At 43.1% G+C, this 18,229-nt stretch overlaps 2 protein-coding genes across 2 annotated transcripts; one reads left to right on the top strand and one right to left on the bottom strand.

The window, feature by feature from the left end:
• Nucleotides 1-6,185: 6,185 nt before the first annotated feature.
• Nucleotides 6,186-8,259, bottom strand: mrpl52 (mitochondrial ribosomal protein L52). Its single transcript, XM_034205276.1, has 5 exons — nt 8,130-8,259; nt 7,763-7,832; nt 7,221-7,288; nt 6,780-6,844; nt 6,186-6,473 (listed from the first exon to the last, which is right to left on the bottom strand). The coding sequence occupies exons 1-5, from the start codon at nt 8,161-8,163 to the stop codon at nt 6,321-6,323; spliced, it is 390 nt and encodes a 129-aa protein (XP_034061167.1). The 5' UTR covers nt 8,164-8,259; the 3' UTR covers nt 6,186-6,320.
• A 2,202-nt stretch (nt 8,260-10,461) lies between these two features.
• On the top strand, nt 10,462-18,227 carry ajuba (ajuba LIM protein). The gene is given in 9 exon segments (XM_034205302.1): nt 10,462-12,901; nt 12,903-12,993; nt 15,082-15,183; nt 15,278-15,345; nt 15,462-15,524; nt 16,521-16,651; nt 17,143-17,194; nt 17,460-17,528; nt 17,658-18,227. Coding segments are annotated over 9 exon segments (2,121 nt in total). The 5' UTR covers nt 10,462-11,488; the 3' UTR covers nt 17,790-18,227.
• Nucleotides 18,228-18,229: the final 2 nt, after the last annotated feature.

Raw genomic sequence — 18,229 nt, 5'->3', positions numbered from 1 at the left:
TTTTTTCAGAAAAACGCGTTCCAACTGAACATCTGGTATTCTTGAAACATCTGAACGTCCAGGCCAAGCCCAGCTGCGTGTGTGTGTGTGTGTGTGTGTGTGTGTGTGTGTGTGTGTGTGTGTGTGTGTGTGTGTGTGTGTGTGTGTGTGTGTGTGTGTGTGTGTGTGTGTGTGTGTGTGTGTGTGTGTGTGTGTGTGTGTGTGTGTGTGTGTGTGTTTGTGTGTGTATGTTCAACACACAAAAACCTCTTTAAGTTAATTATAAAAACGTGAGAGGAAAAAGCATGTGAAAGACAAAGAGAGAAAAGGAAGAAAGAAGTGAGAAAGGCAATTAAACAGAAATGATTTGGGGTGGGGGGTTTCTTTTACCTCAATTCTATCAACCTCCCTCTCTCTTATTCCCTCACCCGCTGCCAAATTGCTCTCTTTATGAGGCTTCAGTCTCGAACCACTCCTCCCCTCACCACAAGTATCTCTCGTCTGTTTTTCTCTTTCTTTCCTCCCCCATTCGACCCCTCTATCGTCATGCCTTTCCGTTTAACTCTTCACATACTGTCAGAGTAGCGGTAAACAACAGCATCCTGGGTGAACCTCAAGGCAAACAACAATAATACAAATAACATTTCTGAAAATCTGGTTGGTAGGCAACTGTGGTTTTATCTAACCACAGTATATTCATGTAAGTAACACTTTCCGGAACATATGGCCTTTGCCTTTTGGCACTTTAACCGTTTAAACTCCTGCTCTGTGTTACATGATTGTTAAAAGTGTGCCTTATGAACACAGGTTTAATTTAGTTTGTATTAAAGGGGCCCTTGTAAAATGTCATCAAAGGCTTAAATCCCAAGGTTCATTGCAGAGGGAGTTTCTCTCTCACACTGCCTGGAACGCCTCTATTGGACTCCTTTGACATCACTGTGTAACACTCGCCTTTCTATTGGCTAACGCTCCAACACATTGAACGTGATGAACATTGACCAGTCACAACAGAGAGGTGCTGCAGTACAGGCAGTATGAGAAAAATAAAGAGCTTTTTGAACATTAAAGCATGAGACATGACCCAGTAGAGGAACTAAATACTAATATGAAACCTGAAAATGGGCATAATAAATCCTCTTTAGCACTTTAGCAAGCGTTCAACTTTTGACACACCCTGAAGTGTCAGTACACTGCAAGAAGAGTTGACTTCTTGAATCTACTGTACTGACCTGACCGACCCCGTCTTTTTATAAAAAAATTAAATTATACTCACATCTGTTCATCCACTTTCCTCCTTCGACTGGCCGAACTACCCCTCTGGTGTTTCCATTTGTCTGCGTTGATCTCTCTCACGCACAATAACCGTTACGACCAATCCGTCTTCAAACTTTCACTGCTTCCCTGGATGGAGGCGTAGATGCTGCTGAAATACACTAGAATAACATTATTACCAAATAGAGAGAATAAACATGAGTATTTTTAGAAACCACAACTGTTTTAAGGATAGTTTACAACAGATCTGGAAAGCATGGGTTCAATTTCTCTAAGTGTCTTTGACAAAAACATTGAATTCATTTCGAGCAGCTTCTGCAGACCCGTCTCTGACCTCCAAAATAATGATCATGTTGTTTGTTGGTGTTGGATAAAGTTTCACAAAACTGAGCCAGTAATGCTTTACTTCACAGTTTCCTGGAACTGTTCTGAGATGGTAATTCATTTAAAGAGTTTTTTGAGAAATGACCTAGAAAGAGCTACTCACATTGTGAGTAATGTATTTATAAGTCTACCCTCCATATTTGCTGAAGCTGAAAGGTGACTAAACCCTCTCTACGTCTATTACTGTTAAGATGAAACCTGAATTTAATTTGGTGCAGCTGTTTCTTTCGTTCCTGTTCTGTTAATCACCTCACACATGTAAGATGTATTTGATGAAACTGAACACACTTGACTGTCAGACTGGGAACGGATGCTTTGGGGATTAATACATTAGCAGTGTAGCAATTTAATGTCTCAATGCTCAGTATAACAATAACAACATTGTATTCTGTATTTATGTACAGGAAGGAAAGTATTAGTAAACTGTTAGGTTAACAATGCCACAAAAATTCCCGTGTCTCATAAAGAGTGTTGCTTAATCATTGCGTTCGACAATATAGACAGAGGATCAGTGATATTGAGGGGAAGTGAATCAAACTCCTCATTAAGTTAGACACACATCTGGATGTCTGTTTGGAGGTGCTATCAGTTTGCCTGCCAAGCATCTGCTCTCCGTCGTGTCTTACAGGTCGTGGACATGAACGCAGAGGAGACGTTTGGAAGCCATGTGAACCTCTAGTCCTCTTTCTCTGTCTGTCAGCCATTTTAATGTTGAACTCCACAGTGTTGCCGCCGGGCGGGAGCCACCGTCCAGCTCAGCACTCCTGCTCCGTGCCAGGCAGGAAGCGGCGGGACAGCTGCCTGCAACCTATGCCTGCAACTCAACATGAGACCTTGTTTGAGTGACCTACATTATGGCACTGTTTACTTTTATACTGTATGTCTGTATTTTTCTTTTGTTTTGACTGACCTCCAGTGCGGAAAAAGTCACTAAGTAGCTACATTTACTCAAGGTTTGTAGCCTACTTAAGTTCAATTTTGGGGTAATGGTTCTTTACTTGGGTAATTCCATCTCACTCTATTACTAGATAGGCATGTTGCACTTTTAACTGCATGTATTTGTCAGCTTAAGTGACTAGGGGTGTTTTACATTGACATTTTATACATATGAAATTATATAAATTATACGAGAAAACAAATAATCACCAACCTTTGGTTTTGTAAGGCCCTTAAGAAAAGTATTTACTTATTTGTAACATCAGTTTGAGGCCCAAAGAGGACATTCAACTTCTTACATTGTATTTTTCATCCCTTAATTTTTGTTTTCAGATCATTTTAAGGGGCTTAACCCTCAGTTTCGTCACCCTGGACAAACTGTAGGTAACTTAGTTACAAATAACTCTAACAAAGTACAAAACCAACAACAAAATATAAAAGAAAGCGCTATGCTATGTACAATGCTATCATATAGCACTAACATGTTTCCGCATGGTGGTGAGTGTTTGATTTTTTAAGTACTACATATTGCTAAGAATAGTTTTACTGGTTCATGTACTTAAGTAAAGTTTGTCCCCTATTTCATCCTCAGCATACTTCAAATGTGGTCTTTATCTCCACAGAACAAACTCCCTCTTAAGAAGAATCATTTTAACAAACATAAAACAGGGTTAAAAATAATCTGTTTTATTGCCAAATAATATTCATTTGTTTGCATTAAAAGCAAAGAAGAAGCCATGTCTGTCCAACCAGCAACAAACAGATACCTGCAGAGCCAGTTCTCATTCAGTCATGCACAGTTCAACGCTCAGGCTGCTGCAGGGTGCCTCTCTCTGCAGAAACCCTCGGGTCAGGAAGCGGTCTCTGGGACCAGAGCTGCTGAATCAGACCTTCCACAAACTCCCCCAACTCTGCAGCCGGGCGATGAGCATCCTCCCCCCCTCCCCCCCTGCCAGGAAACCCTCCCTGTTTCTGGTCTGCGGATGAAACTACCAGCTAATCTCTAAACGCACTCACACTCATCCTCTGACGTCACCCACCCTCCATCCATCCAGCGCTGACTTCAAAAAGTGGGAGAAGTACTCAGATCTTGTACTTCAGCAAAAGTAGAAGTACCAGAGTGTAGGAATACTCTGTTACAAGTAAAAGTCCTGCATTCAAAATGTTAATCAAGTAAAAGTAGAAAAGTAGTAGGCTAGCATCAAAATATACTCAAAGTAGGCTACCAAAAGTAGTCCATTTCAGAATAATATATATGATATCATAATTAGTGATCATTAAAGTGTTCCCAAAGCTGGTAACGGTGCAGCTAGTTTGAATGACTTTGTATACTGCAGGGTAGCTTGTGAATTTACTCCAGGTGGAACTAAAGTCTGATTTAAGTGTTGATTATATTTGACATTATCAAACAAAATATGCAAAGTAACTAAAGGTATGAAATACATGTAGAGGAGTAAAAGTACACTATTCACCTCTGAATTGTAGTGGAGTAGAAGATCAAAGTAGAAAAAAATGGTCCATCAACATTTTACTTAAAGGCGGGGTAGGTAATTTCCGTAATTTCGGAGAAACCAGCTAGAATTTGAAAATACACAACCAGAGAAAACCTGCCACTTCCTCACAGAGCCCCTCCTCCAACACACACGAACGCGCACAGGACCAATGAGGGCACGAGATACATTTGTGCACAGATGGCAGGCTGACAGGCAGGTAGGCCATCCAGTTATTTTAGCTGGGCCGGCTCAAATGATTGGTTGTGCTTTGGCTTCCACAGATGAAATTTGTCATGGATTTTTTGTCAAAGCACTTAAAATATTCATTGCTATCGGGATGTTAAGAGCATTCCATGGAATATAACAAAAGTGTATCTCGAGCCGGTTTCAAACGTACCTACCCCACCTTTAAGTACAGTAGCCTACTTGAGTAAATGTACTTAATTACTTCACACTACTGCTGACTTCTGCACAATAAGCAACATCTGCTTCTCATTTCCCAAAAACCAAAACAACACGAGGAGCAGAGGAAGGGGGGAGAAGGGAGGAGTCGGAGGGGAGGTTGTCGAGGAGAAAAGACATTCACAGAAAAAGCAGGATGTAAAAAAAAAAAATCTAGAATGAGGAGTCACATTTCTCACTGTGGGTGCAGATGGAGGTCTTTGATGGTGCAGGTGTGAGGATGTGCGTGGGAATGGAAAATGTCGCCATGTTAACCTCTCTTTTTTAGATTTCTTTAACACCCACTGTGGCCTGGTCAATGTCCGCCAACACTTCTCCAACACAACAAACAGTCAGCGCCTTTGGTCAACTGTATGAAGAAGTTAAGACAAAAAGAGGAGGGGGGAAAAAAACTCCCATCTCCACAGAAAAGAATCTGCAAGTCAGCGGCTAGCACCCTAATTACAGTGGGGCTTTGCTGAAGTCTGCAACAAGACAAAGAGGGAGAGGAGGGAAAGAGGCAGATGGAGGGAGAGAGAAAAGCCAGGAGGAAGGGAGCAGAAAGCAAGAGTGGAGGTTACCTCATTTTGTAAATAGTCTGTTTATAAGTCACACTAAATGAGTGCTTACTTTACAAAGGCACAGCTGCTCAGTCACTGCAAAATGTCACCAGTGTGGTTTTAAAAAAGGAGTCCCCTACCCAAATACACTTTAAAGACAAATAAATTCAATTGTTCCCAGCTGATGTATGCTTCCTGCTTTACAGTGTGTTCTACAGCTTGATTAAGCATTCGCCAAGGCAAACATTTGACTTTATACCAGAACATATTGCTTTTTAAAGGATGCAACGTTGTGCCAACTTGGCTGCAGCCGGATGATCATCTTTCCAGACACCAGGCTGCAGAACGGCACATGCAAAATTCACTTTCCCCCTGTGTGTATGTAGAGATGCCCCAGTAAAAATAAGATGCTATGAAGGCGAATATGGTCAAGATGTTGCCTCGAAACTAGGGCTGCTCAATTAATCATATTTTAATCGCAATTACGATTATGGCTTGCAACGATTACGAAAACAACGTAATCGAAATAAAACGATTTTTTTAATTGTTATTATTACTTTTTAATAAAAACATTTATTGGTTTTTCAGTTGAATTATACTTAAAGTTCAGAGTAATCAACTGTTAAAAACATACCGTTCAACATTTTTTCTCGTAAAAAAGTAAATGGATAATCGTTTTTAATAATCGTGATATCAATTATTGACCCAAATAATCGAGATTATGATTTTTGCCATAATCGAGCAGCCCTACTCGAAACTAAAACAGTCGATTATTCTGGTGATTTTCTTTTTATGGGTTCTCCACATACACTTGAAGTCGCTTCACATGGTGGTATTAATCACACATTGGTCATGTATTTAGAGTTATAACACTGAGTTACTACAGCAAGCCAAGGTGTGAACCCCTCTCTCTTTAAAATCATATACAGAAAGGTCTTAAATCAGAGTGACTTTATGTCCCCCCCTGCTCCTCCCTTCCTCTACCAGCCCAATAAAACTCCTCTGATCCAAACACCAGACAAAATGGCGCGTGAGCCTGGAAAGTGAATAGAGGAAGGAGAAATGCTGCATTCTAGTGGAAGCTGAGGGACATTAACTCTAAGAAAAGATCAGAGTAATATTTAAAGTATAAATCAGAACATTTATTGCAGAAATCCATGAAAAACACAAATTGTAAAGCATGAGGAAGTCCTTGAGTATATTCAACAGACTGACATTATTCAGAATAAGGACGTGGCAAGCTGATAATGTGTTTTTAACTATTCGATTTGTTCTTTATTAACATCATCCCTTTAGGTTTCAGTAATAGAGACTTTTTGTGCTCCTCCATTCTTTGGGCTTCTTCCCGTTTATCATTCCACGACTCAATCCCTTTGTCCACCTCTGAGCTCAGCATCACGATACGTCGCTGTGAGAAACAAACACCAAGGTTAGAGTCAAAAGGCATGTAGTTGACACAGAAAGATAAATAGATAAATAGGATATTACATTACATGTTAGACGCTTTTATCCAAAGCGACTTACATACTCAATACTGTGGGCAATCCCCACAGGAGCAATTTGGGGTGAAGTGTCTCAGGGACACAACGACATGCTGACTGCAGTGGGGTTTGAACCTGTGACCCCCTGATCCGAACTACAACACACAACCCACTGCACCAAACACCACATAGATATATTATGCTACAGAAAAGACAAATGTGTTGATACTCACTGCTAAAACTTCCCTCTCCTGCTTCCTTCTCAGCTGTCCCTTCAGTAGAGGCGCTGGTCTGCCGTCTGTCCAGATAAACAAACAAGAAAACACAGTGCAAAATGTTCCAGACGTAGATCACAAAATGGTTGCATTTCTATAATTAACTAATGCACGCATCATTGGCTTAAAGGGGCCCTGATGTGCTTTTTCCTTTCCTGTAATGTGTTTTTGAACATTGAAAGCATGTCAACATGTCAGTCACAGTAGAGGCATACAATACAAATATGAAAATGAGCATAAAAAGGGCCCCTTTAAATATCCCAAATTGAATACGAACAAATGCCAAGTCAATTTAATTATTCCACACAAAAACAAAAAGGGTGAATCACTGTTAATTGCGTCCTTATGTGAGCTCTGTTGCAAAAAAAACAACAACAAAAAGGAAAAATTTAACTATACCTGCGAACGACCAATCAGGCAGATCGGTCAGAGGGCCGTATTCTGAGCCACTTTTAGAAATTCCATTTCTGCAAGCAAAGAAACATTATGAAATTAGAAATCATTCAACACAGTAAGAGAAATTAAAACGTAAAATGAGGACAAAAATGTGAACGACTAATACAAAACACAGAAAAAAAGGACACACAATAATATAGTATTTTTTCACATAACTATGAAAGGAAGTCATGACAGCGAGCTATCAGAAATAAATAGCAGCAACGTGTAACGAGCTCATCTAAATGAATCACAGTCATTTGAATATAAACAATTACACTTGTACTGTTCCTACTATAACAAACCAACATGTCTGCTGTGAACAAGGTATGTTCTGATGCAGATTTAGTGTACAACAAAACCACATAAAGTACAAATGTTAAATAGGACTATGCATGCCCATATCTCGTGTAGAAATGGCTAGTTGAGCAATTACTATATCATGATATAGTCAAACTTCAACACATGAGTAAGGAACACAGCATCAGTGTCAACAGTACACTTACTCTTTCCTCCATTTCTCTCCGCCCTGGACTCCACATGTTGTGCTGAACTGCCTGCTGGAGAGCCTCAGCACTGAAGAACAAGTGCACAAACAAAACAGCCTCTAAAGTCACCTCTGGATTCGCATAAACGCCATTAACATCGTGTTGAATAAATGCTGCTAACTTAAAGAGTTTGCATTACAGAACTGTTAGCATCACCGTTAGCATCGATGCTCGTTACTGCATTTACAGCGATTCATCAAACAAACAAGCTGTATTACAGGTATAGACGAGTACACAAATATGTTTACAGCAACAACGCTTAACTTTAAAGTTTTAATGGGTCTTAAAACAGCTTATTTAGTGAATAACCTCTGTCTTGTCTCACCTGAACTGCACAATGTCCTCACGGGGGCCGCCATGTTGTGTGCACTCTCCTGTGATGACCACCAGAGGGCGCTAAAGACGCACCAAAAGTCAAGAACTACCACTAATATTTATTTTTAAATGTCCACCTTTAAAACCTTTAATTGGGGTTTTGGATAAACTACATTATTCTGTTAAGAAAATGCTTACACGTGAAGCTCAATCATAACAAAAGTTTCCTAAACAATACATTGAAAAGCCCATTTATTTTTTACAGAATTATTTTTCTAATGGGTCTCTCAACTTAAAGAAAACTACTTTAAACTCGTTTTTAAAACAATTACAACTTTTTAATTAAGAAAAAAGAGAAAACATAGGGTGATATAACAAGAATGACTCCTCTCTCAATAACTTATTTTATATAGGACAACATAAGGCCAATGTAAGCAAATGTCTTATTGTCTTGAATTCGGATAGACTTCAAAGTAATTACTTTCATCTTGACAGATTCAAATAATGAAACAGATCATAGTTGTGTTAATGTTAAATGTTGTGTTTGCATGTCTGCCCTTTGAGGAAATAATTACACACATGCACTCTAATGGGCTACGATTGAGACAGATGAAGGAGAGGACTTCATGGAAGCATTCTGGGCTGTAGACATGACTGGGGGAGCAGAAATGCAGACAGAGCCCTGCCGCTTTTCGCAGCTCTTCAAAGTATTGTTTTTGTATGAAGTGCTCCGCTGCTAAGCCCAGAAGAATTTCTCTGTTAGCTTTTCAGGCAAGTTCCCACTCGCAGGCTGTGAGGCAGGAGTCTGCAGAGGCTGCTGCAGGGACTCCGCTCAACCGCAAGGGCCGTGAAAGGCTCCATGGAAAGGGGCTCCAGGGCACACAAAAAAGCCGGTATGCCTATTTAAACACACCAGGACAAACACAAGCTACTTGATCAGGGTTTGTTGTGTTTTGGTGTGTCCGTTAACTGCCACAAACCGGCCGATACCAGGTCTGAGTAATGCTGGTCAGTCCTGTAATAGCAGCGGGATGTTTACCCTGAATCCTCCTTGGAGAACTCAGACACGCCGAAAAAATTCACCAACTGCCTCACTCAGCCGTGCCCCTCCGCACATTCCACAGGCTGGTGGTACAATAAAGTAGTGCCGTTGCCTAAACGACGCAGTTCTTTCAATGATTTAAATGTAGTGAAGAATAACAATGATATAAAATGTTTAAAACAGTAGTAGTAATACCACAATGTAAAAAATACCCCATTATACAAGTAAAATGCTGCTTAGTAACTAAGATAATATGGGGTTATATGTTTTACTTATTATATTATAGTAATGTTATTACTATTTTTGTATAGACAGCATTTTAATGTTATAGCTGGTTGTCGTGGAACTAGTTTTTAACTTTTTAATATGATGTTGGGTAGACACATCTTTAAAATTGGCTTATATTTATTAAGATTGCATATGTTTTGTGTAAAAAATGTTATTTGTATAAAAGCTAATACATATAATTGACAAATTAACGCATTGGAGTAATCAAATAGTATGATTTTCATATTTCTATCTTGACAAAAAGTATCAAGTAAAATACAGAGGTAATAGAAAAAAGGTAAAACACTTCCACAGACTTATTGTTTAAGAAAATAAGGCAAGGTTCCTTGAATTTACTTTCTTGAATGTAAGTTTATGGATATGGAAGTGGCCCATCATAATAACATGATTAATGATTTACACACGAGTGCTTTTCTGTGAATTATTTTCCAGGAGACCAATCAACACATTCCTTCAAAGCATGTAATAAGTAGCCTAATAAAGCACATAAGATTAGACATAATCTACACAATTCACACCAATGTTTTCTTTTAAATGTTATTTTTAAGAGAGTTTTTTTAAATCTTGGTGGAGCGGGCACATCCTCTGGGGGAGTTTTGCGTATGAATGACGAAACAACCATGGCTGGTTGAAAGGTGTTCCGGCGCTGTGGGGGAAACGAGCCGCCGCTGACTGATAAAGGAGCAGTGGTGCGTCAAGCTCAACATCGCGATACTACGCCAAGGGACGTTTGTTCAGTGATTCCACCTTCAAAATAAAAGCAACGTTTAATGACGCTTTCAAACTGCGAGCTCAAATAACCATTTGAGAGGTACATACTATAAAATAGTGTCTCGATAATACACAGCATTAATATATGTTATGTAATATAACAAATGAAACTGTAACACGATTAGAAAGATGTTCTTGTTCTCCAAAATATATAGCGGTTGCAAGTAAAGAGTTTATTTTGAAATATGTAACCGGAACTATCTCTATACGCCATAGGCAGCTTGATACTCTTGCAAAAAAAGAGGGGGAGGTAAGTAATTATTTAGGGGGAAGAAAGAAAGAAACAAAGTTGTCGACTGAGCAATGCACACGGGGAGGGATTTTATTTATCTCAAACAAGTCGTTTAGTCCAGCTCCGGTACTATGGGATGTAACTGTAACCGGTTTCCTTCATTTCCTTCTCTCTCCGCAAACTTCTCCGCTACTCTTTCCACGGGATTTCTGCTCTGAAAACGGGAATGATAAAAGCAGCCGGATGGACGGACGGACTGAGGGGTCTTTATGTCTAGAGCCGTATGTGTGTTTCCTGTTGCCTGAGTTTAAGTTAAACATAGTATTTACCATTTTTTTACCGAGCACACTTTGCCCTGAAATGAATGGCAGAAGTGGACTTTCTGTGCACAAACGGATTTATTTTTCCTGTCTACACTGGAGCCACATGAAGTGTGCATCCCGCTGAACCTCTGCGCTTTGTGTTTGAAAAAAGAAAAGAAAATTCAACAGAGACACCCCCTCACCGCACTGGAGATATCAAAGCGACTTTCCTGAAGGTTATTTCGCACAGTTTGACTAAAAGAGAAGATGCAGATGTGGAGCCACATGAGGGTCCACAAAGGAGGCCCTCCGCGACCATAGGTCACACCGAAGTGTCCTGGATGTATGTTTTTCCTATTTCCTGCCTGGATTGACTTGAACTATTAATAATTGTCTAGTAATCCAATGGATTCTCTTACCTGTGCCTGTGGGTTTTCCACATGAGGGCCAACTAGATGGCGTTAGTCATGTAAAACCCTGAAATGTCTTAAAAGTCTTATTTATCTGTTTTGTATTTATTGTGTTTGTGTATATAAGGGTCCTCTTTTAAAGGCCAGTTTGTTTTATTTCTAAGTGAGAATAAGAGACTGCCATTTCATTTTTCGTAGTGAAAACTGTAGATTTACTTGAACATAATTGTGTTGTCTATCTACCCACACTGTATTTGAGCACATTGATCTGTAATTTAAAGAGCGACTGTGCCCGGACAGGTGAAAAAACGACAAGGCTCCATCATGGACAGGCCGATCAGCAAGTTACTGGAGAAGTTAAAGCTTACAGACTCGGGCAGTGTGAAATTCAACAGTTCAAAAAAAAAGCATGACTCTGCCAACAACTCTAATAACAGCAACGCTAACACTGGCAGCTCTGGAGGCGGTGGAGGGGGCCCCGGTCTGCCACCGGCTCCCATCTCTGCCTCGCCCTCCAGACCCGGCCAGTTCTCGCTTGCCTCTGCAACCACAAGCGACGCATGTGTTCCTGCAAGTGGGAGAGGAGGAGGAGGGGGGGGAGGAGGAGGAGGAGGAGGAGGGATGGGTATGCCTCCCTCTCAGCTCCTCTCCCCACCGCCTACTTCCTCCTCCATACCTCAAGATGGCGAGCAGCACCCCTCCACACTGGCTCCACTGAGGCGTCGCTCCCCCCAGCAGAGAGCGTCCTGCTACCTGGGCGAAGGCGTGGACCTCCACATGAGGAGGGAGTCCGGCCTGGGCCCCGAGTGTGACATCTTGGGGGCGTACGGCTCCAAAACGTCCCTCAACCAGCGGCGCTACTCCCTGGAGCTCCAGCAGCTGGTCAGGCGGCGGCTGGGAGAGGAGCGGTTTCTCTCCGCCCCCCCGCCGTACCCTGCCTCCATGGGCTATGGTTCGGCTCCCAGAGGTGGCCTGGCAGAACCGGGCTACCTCTCCGAGCCCGAGAGACACAAACGCCTCTCTCTCCAGGAGGCTCTGTTCTACAAACGCCTGAGCACGGGCAGCGAACTGTGGGAGAACCCGAGGCCTGCGTCCCTCTCTAACCCCCCGCACCGCTCCTCTGATGTTCCTGGAGGTGTGGGAGGGGGGTTCTTCTACCCTCCGGGACCCACCCTGAGCCCATGCTCTTCGTTCAGCCTGCAGGAGTCGTTGCTGGTCAGCCCCCGGTCCAGCTTCGCCTCCAGCACGGCCAGCGGCGGGGGGGGGGGAAGCCCAATGGGGAGTCGCTGCAGCAGCAACCGGACCAGCGGCATCAGCCTTGGCTACGACTCTCGCTACTCGGCCTCTGGAGGATTCCCCCCGCAGCAGCAGTCCCCCTCCATGCAGCCCGGGGGTCCTGCGTCGGGGTATGGAGGTCCAGGACGGTCCGGGGTGACCCCTGTGGAGGCCTGGACCCAGTACCTGGAGGGGGGGATGCGTCCGGGGGCGTACGACAGCCGGCACTCCTACCCCCCGGCTGTTGGGAGCCCCGGTGCGGCGTGTTTCCAGGCGGGCCCCGAGTGGTGGGTCGAGCAGCAGGCGGAGGTGAGGGGCAAAGAGGGGGACAGGGCCCGGTACTCAGACCTGCCCGGGACCCGGTACCAGGAAGAGCTCACCAGACTTCTGCTGAGAGACAACGCTCTGGCGGGCGGGGGGCTCATGGAGGGCCTGGCTCTTTCCAAACCCAGCTCCACGGTGGGGCCCTGCTCAGCCGGGGGGGCCCCTCAAACCTCAGGAGGAGCCAGGTGGAGCTGGGAGGGAGGGCGTGGAGAGCCGGCAGGAGTTCTTTGGTGAGATGCTTTCTTTTAATATTCAGGGTTCACTTCGAAAAGGGAGAAATTAGAAGGTTATCAGAAGCATTTAACACACATTGTCCAATCACATAGCATCCTCCCTCAGTGTGTTATTAGTGTCCCCCTCGCCGCCTGGTGTCAGATCTCTCTAAATGAAAGGCTTGTATGGATGGATGGACAGATTAATAGTTGAAAGAGTGTATGGTACCTGGGAGCCTGCAGGGACACGCAGGGTTGTAGCACGCCAAACATAAAGGAGAAACTTCAGAAACTGATCCAGGCAGGTGATTGGCTGAAGAGAAGAAAGGAAAAAGATGGATTCACTCATTTAGATTCACACCTGTGGCCACAAACCAGCTGATGTTTCAACAGTGTGCTGCACATGGGCTAACGCAGCGTAGCAACACGGCTATTAAAAGTGCAGAATTCTGCCGTTACACTCAACACACAAATGACATGGTTCCATCCAAACACAGCTCCAACCATTACTCTGAGTCACACAAGGTTAGGGCTAAGCATCTGTGTGTGTGTTTGTGTGTGTGTATTGTTTCTCTGTGGCAGGGTGTGTTTTTCCCTGAGTGACTTCAGGCCACAATAACACAGTGTGTGTGTGTGAGTCATGTGTGTGTCCTGGTGTGTGTAATGCTGCCTTGGCGTGTGCAGGGGTGTGTGCTGCAGCCTGTTTTTCTGCTCAGGTATGTGCGCCCGGAGGGGACATGCAATACTGTACTGCTCTCAGCCATTAGGAAGAAGTCAGGGGCTGTGAGCCGTGAAGACAGACGCTCACACACACACACACACACACACACACACACACACACACACACACACACACACACACACACACACACACACCTATAATGCAGTTTGAGGCTTTAATTGCACTAAAAGGAAAGTAAAAAACGAAAGATGTAGACCTAGAAAGTAGGAAACGATAAAGCTTTTCAGGGATTCTTCGTTCGGAAACAAGTTGAAAATCGTTTCTGTTGATGATTTTGTTCCACCTGTTGCAAAGAATACACACACATATGTCGCCTCGTGCCTTTTTGAGTCAGTTTTCAGTGCCTAAATGATCAATTATCTTTATCATTATGTGTAAAAGCCTATGTCACCAATTCCTCACGTTTTCTCGATGAACCCGATGAACACACATTACATTTAAAGCTGGGATTTTGCGTCTTTTTGGCTTGGGCAGAGACTTGTGCCTGTTCCTAAATATCAGAAAGGACCGACTAAAAGTATAGGAATTCTCAAATTGTGTGGCACTCCCTCAGCCACAGAAGAAAGGGGGGGAAAGCGCAGGCAGATCTCTAAATAGATCACAGGGAAAGGCTGCAGCTCGGACCACCGCAGCACTTTTCCACTTTTCATTTAGTGCCCTGAACATGTACTTAGGCTCAACTGAGAAACACAGGGAAGTTAGTCAACTGTAAGAGCCTTACGTTGTTTTCTTTGTCTAGTTTCGACCTAGAAAAGCTTATTTACGTTGTGTTGGGCTAACTGAAGAGATGAAAGGTGTGTTGGTGTTTAAAAATGAGGTCAGACTGTGGAAAAGAAGCATCTGTTTCATTGACTGTAAATGGGGTAAAAACAATTATCTGCCATTGGATAACAATTTAAAGGAAAAAGCGATCACGTTTGTAATTGACTTCTTCTTCTCCCCCCCTGAGGTCGTTTCGGCTCCTCACATCAGGCAGCAACCACGTTTCATCTCCAAAATGGCTCCAATTGGGGGGTTTTAAAGTCACAATTTAAAAGGGAAGTCTTCAATGCAAAACTCCAGAATAAAGAGTCTGGCACAGAGTCAGATCCGGTGGAGTTTCCCTCTAATAACAGAGCGTGAACACCGTGGAGTGGATGAGCAAACAGGCTGGCATGGGGAGAGGGCTTTTAACTGTGTGAAAATCCCCTAGGTGGTGCGAACGAGAGGATTTACAAGTGTTGACACTCTGTGTGGAGTTGGGTTTCAGACACATCCTCCAGGAATGTGTCGTAAACCAAGTGTTAGGAGCCGCTGAGCGATTTACTCCCTGACTAAATGAATGTTTGTTGTCCCCCCCCCCCCCCCCCTGTTTTTGATGCCAGGAACCTGTGTGAAGTGTGGGAAAGGCGTGTACGGCGCGGATAACGCCTGCCAGGCTCTGGATAGCCTCTATCACACACGCTGCTTCACCTGTGTGTCCTGTGGTGAGTACCCCCCCCCCAACTACCCCGCGCCCACAAACACAACAAAGATTAAATTGATTTCCATCACCGACACCTATTCCAAACTGTCCTGCAGGACGCACCCTGAGAAACAAGGACTTCTACAATGTCAGCGGCTCTGTGTACTGTAAAGAGGATTACATGGTAAGAGTTGAGGTCAAGGCGTGTTTTGTCATCCCTCCTACACACACACAAACACAGTCCCATATTCCGAGTCAGAGGATTGATTTTTCTCGCTAATCTCTTTGTTGTAATTACAGTTTTCGGGATTCCAGGCTAATGCGGAGAAGTGCAGTGTGTGTGGCCATCTCATTCTGGAACAGGTGAGCATTGTGTGTGTGTGTGTGTGTGTGAACATGCTACACGAAGAAGACTTAAGCTAGATTTAAAGAAAATGTGCCCTGCCCTGTGAAACTTTTAGACACTTGCGTCCCATGTTTCCCAGAATGCCTTTCCCCCCCTGGAGGATTGAGAAATTCAGTGTTGGCCCCTCTTCGGGTTCCCACGGATGATCTTCAGAGGAATGTTTGCCTTGGTTTTTGGATAAACACAAAAATATGGCTCTGTAGTGATTATCTTAAAGGTTTTTACCATATCTGAACCGCATAAGACCCGTAATATAAATAGAAAGCTTGCAGAGAGAGCGTGTGATCCAGCCATCGTTTTCTGCATCATTTGAACCACATTTGAGTTTTATAACTGCAAACATTTGAGGCCTAAAACGAGCTGGTGCAAAACTCATAGCTCAAATGTACATATATGAGGAAAATAATACTTTCACATACCACATTGAATATTTTCTGGTCTGACACAAAACTGAAAAGGCGTGTGGTGCAGTGGATAGAGCCTTGGTGTTTGGATCAGATGGTCACAGGTTCAAACCCCACTGCAGTCAGCATGTCTGTCGTTGTGTCCCTGAGACACCTCACCCCAGCTCCTGTGGGTATTGCCCACAGTATTGAGTATGTAAGTCGCTTTGGGTAAAAGCGTCTAACAAGTAATATGTAATGTAAAAAGGAAAGTTGTGTCAATTAAAATACAGAAAGGCCAATTCATCCAAAATGTAGGGTATACATTCGAGGACAAGCTACAGACTCGAAAGCTAAATGGGAATAGTCAGAAAATGTCAAAAGACAACAATTAACTTTATTCTTTTAGCTTTACTGCAGCAATCGGACATTCTGAGTCAGATCAATTGGACGATGAACTAAGAAAAAACACATTGATAAACTAAATCATACACATATAGCATGTAGTGTCAGCCAGTTAGATTTGTAATAACACATTTGAATAATACACATCTGGATTCTCCTGCTCAGATCCTGCAGGCTCTGGGGAACTCGTACCACCCCGGCTGTTTCCGCTGTGTGGTGTGCTCCAAGGCTCTGGATGGGGTCCCCTTCACTGTGGACCACAACAGCAACATCTACTGCGTGGCAGACTACAACAAGTGAGACTTTTACTTTTACACTTTTATTAAAGGGGCCCTATTATGCTCTTTTTCAGGTTCATATTGTATTGTCTCTACTGTGACGTGTCTCTATGCTTTAATGTTCAAAAAGCTCTTTATTCTTCTCATACTGCCTGTGCTGCAGCCCCTCTTTTCACCCTCTGTCTGAAACCAGAGCCCAGTCTGCTCCGATTGGTTAGCTGGCCGGCTCTGTTGTAATTGGAGAGGTGTCCCGCCCTTTAGCCTATCACCTACAATGTGTGGGTGCGCTAGCCAATAGAATCGAGAGTATTAAGTGGTGATGTTCTGGAAGTAAACAAAGGAGTCCAATGGAGGCGTTTCGGACCATTGACATGCACACAAACTTATATAACACACTATAGGGAAGAGAAAACCCCAAAAGCAGAAAAAGACCTCTCTAATGTGTAACAAAGATGTTATTGTGCTGCTGGTGTCTTCACTAAATAAACGTTCTCCTGTCGTTTCTGCAGGACTTTTGCCCCGAAGTGCGCGGCCTGTTTACAACCCATCTTACCGACTGAGGTAAATACAAGTGTTTCTGTGTTTAACTTGCAAGTGTTGGCTGGAGGTGTTTTCTGGTCTTTGTACTTAACCGTAAACATTGTGTGCGAGTCGGTTGGTGTTTGTCAACTTCAAACGTTTTTTAAGCAAACTTTTACACGCACTGAAAAAGTAGGAACTGGTTTCAGGCAACCACACTAGTGTTTCACAATCTAGCATTTCTGTGCTGTGGTTCACACTTCTTTGTTAAATGACTGCATATTGAAAGTGTTGTTTTGCGTCTCAGGGCAGTGAAGAGATCCTCAGGGTCGTGTCTATGAACAAGGATTATCACTTTGAGTGCTACCACTGCGAGGTAAGTGATCTTTGTTGCACATTTTGTCCCCGTTTCCATCCTGACTTGTGTTATGAAATGCCTTGATGTTTGACCTCACTTCCTGTGTGCATTCCTGTCCTTATCTGCGTCTCCCCCCCCCCCCCCCAGGAGTGTGGTAAGCAGCTCTCTGATAAGCCCGGCTCGCAGTGCTTCCCTCTGGACTCTCATCTCCTCTGCCACTCCTGTCACATGACCAGAGCGTGCGACACACACAACATTCCCCCTCACAACACACACTGATCTATGCAGCTGTGTACGTCTCGAACAAGCTGGTCTTAACATGCTGTCATTCTGTAATGTGCTTTTTGACCAGTAACGCGTCTTTTCCTGAAGATCAAACTGCTGATGTCCAGACATTTCCACTGATTCATTTTATGGATCAGACCTTTGTGTCACATGTACTTCCTGCTGTACTATTACTGTACCATAGTTATAAGGGAACGGGGGGAAAAAAAACTACTGCTTTTTTTTGTTTTGACCCCAATGTGGCTACTGTTTGCTGTAGAAGAACAAGGGATTTTGCTAAACTGTTTTGTACATATATTATCGCTAGCAAACATTTTGCACTTAAATTTGACTTTACTGTAAGATTTGTTACGTGAATCTGTACAATTTGGGGAAAAACATTACTGTAATTTCTGTATGTTGTAATAAATATTTTCATTTGTGTTCAGGTAATG

Source organism: Gymnodraco acuticeps, unplaced genomic scaffold (assembly GCF_902827175.1).
Source record: "Gymnodraco acuticeps unplaced genomic scaffold, fGymAcu1.1, whole genome shotgun sequence".
NCBI classification, from domain to species: Eukaryota; Metazoa; Chordata; class Actinopteri; order Perciformes; family Bathydraconidae; genus Gymnodraco; species Gymnodraco acuticeps.
Note: the sequence above shows the minus strand (reverse complement) of the source record. Positions and strands in the feature narration are given on the sequence as shown.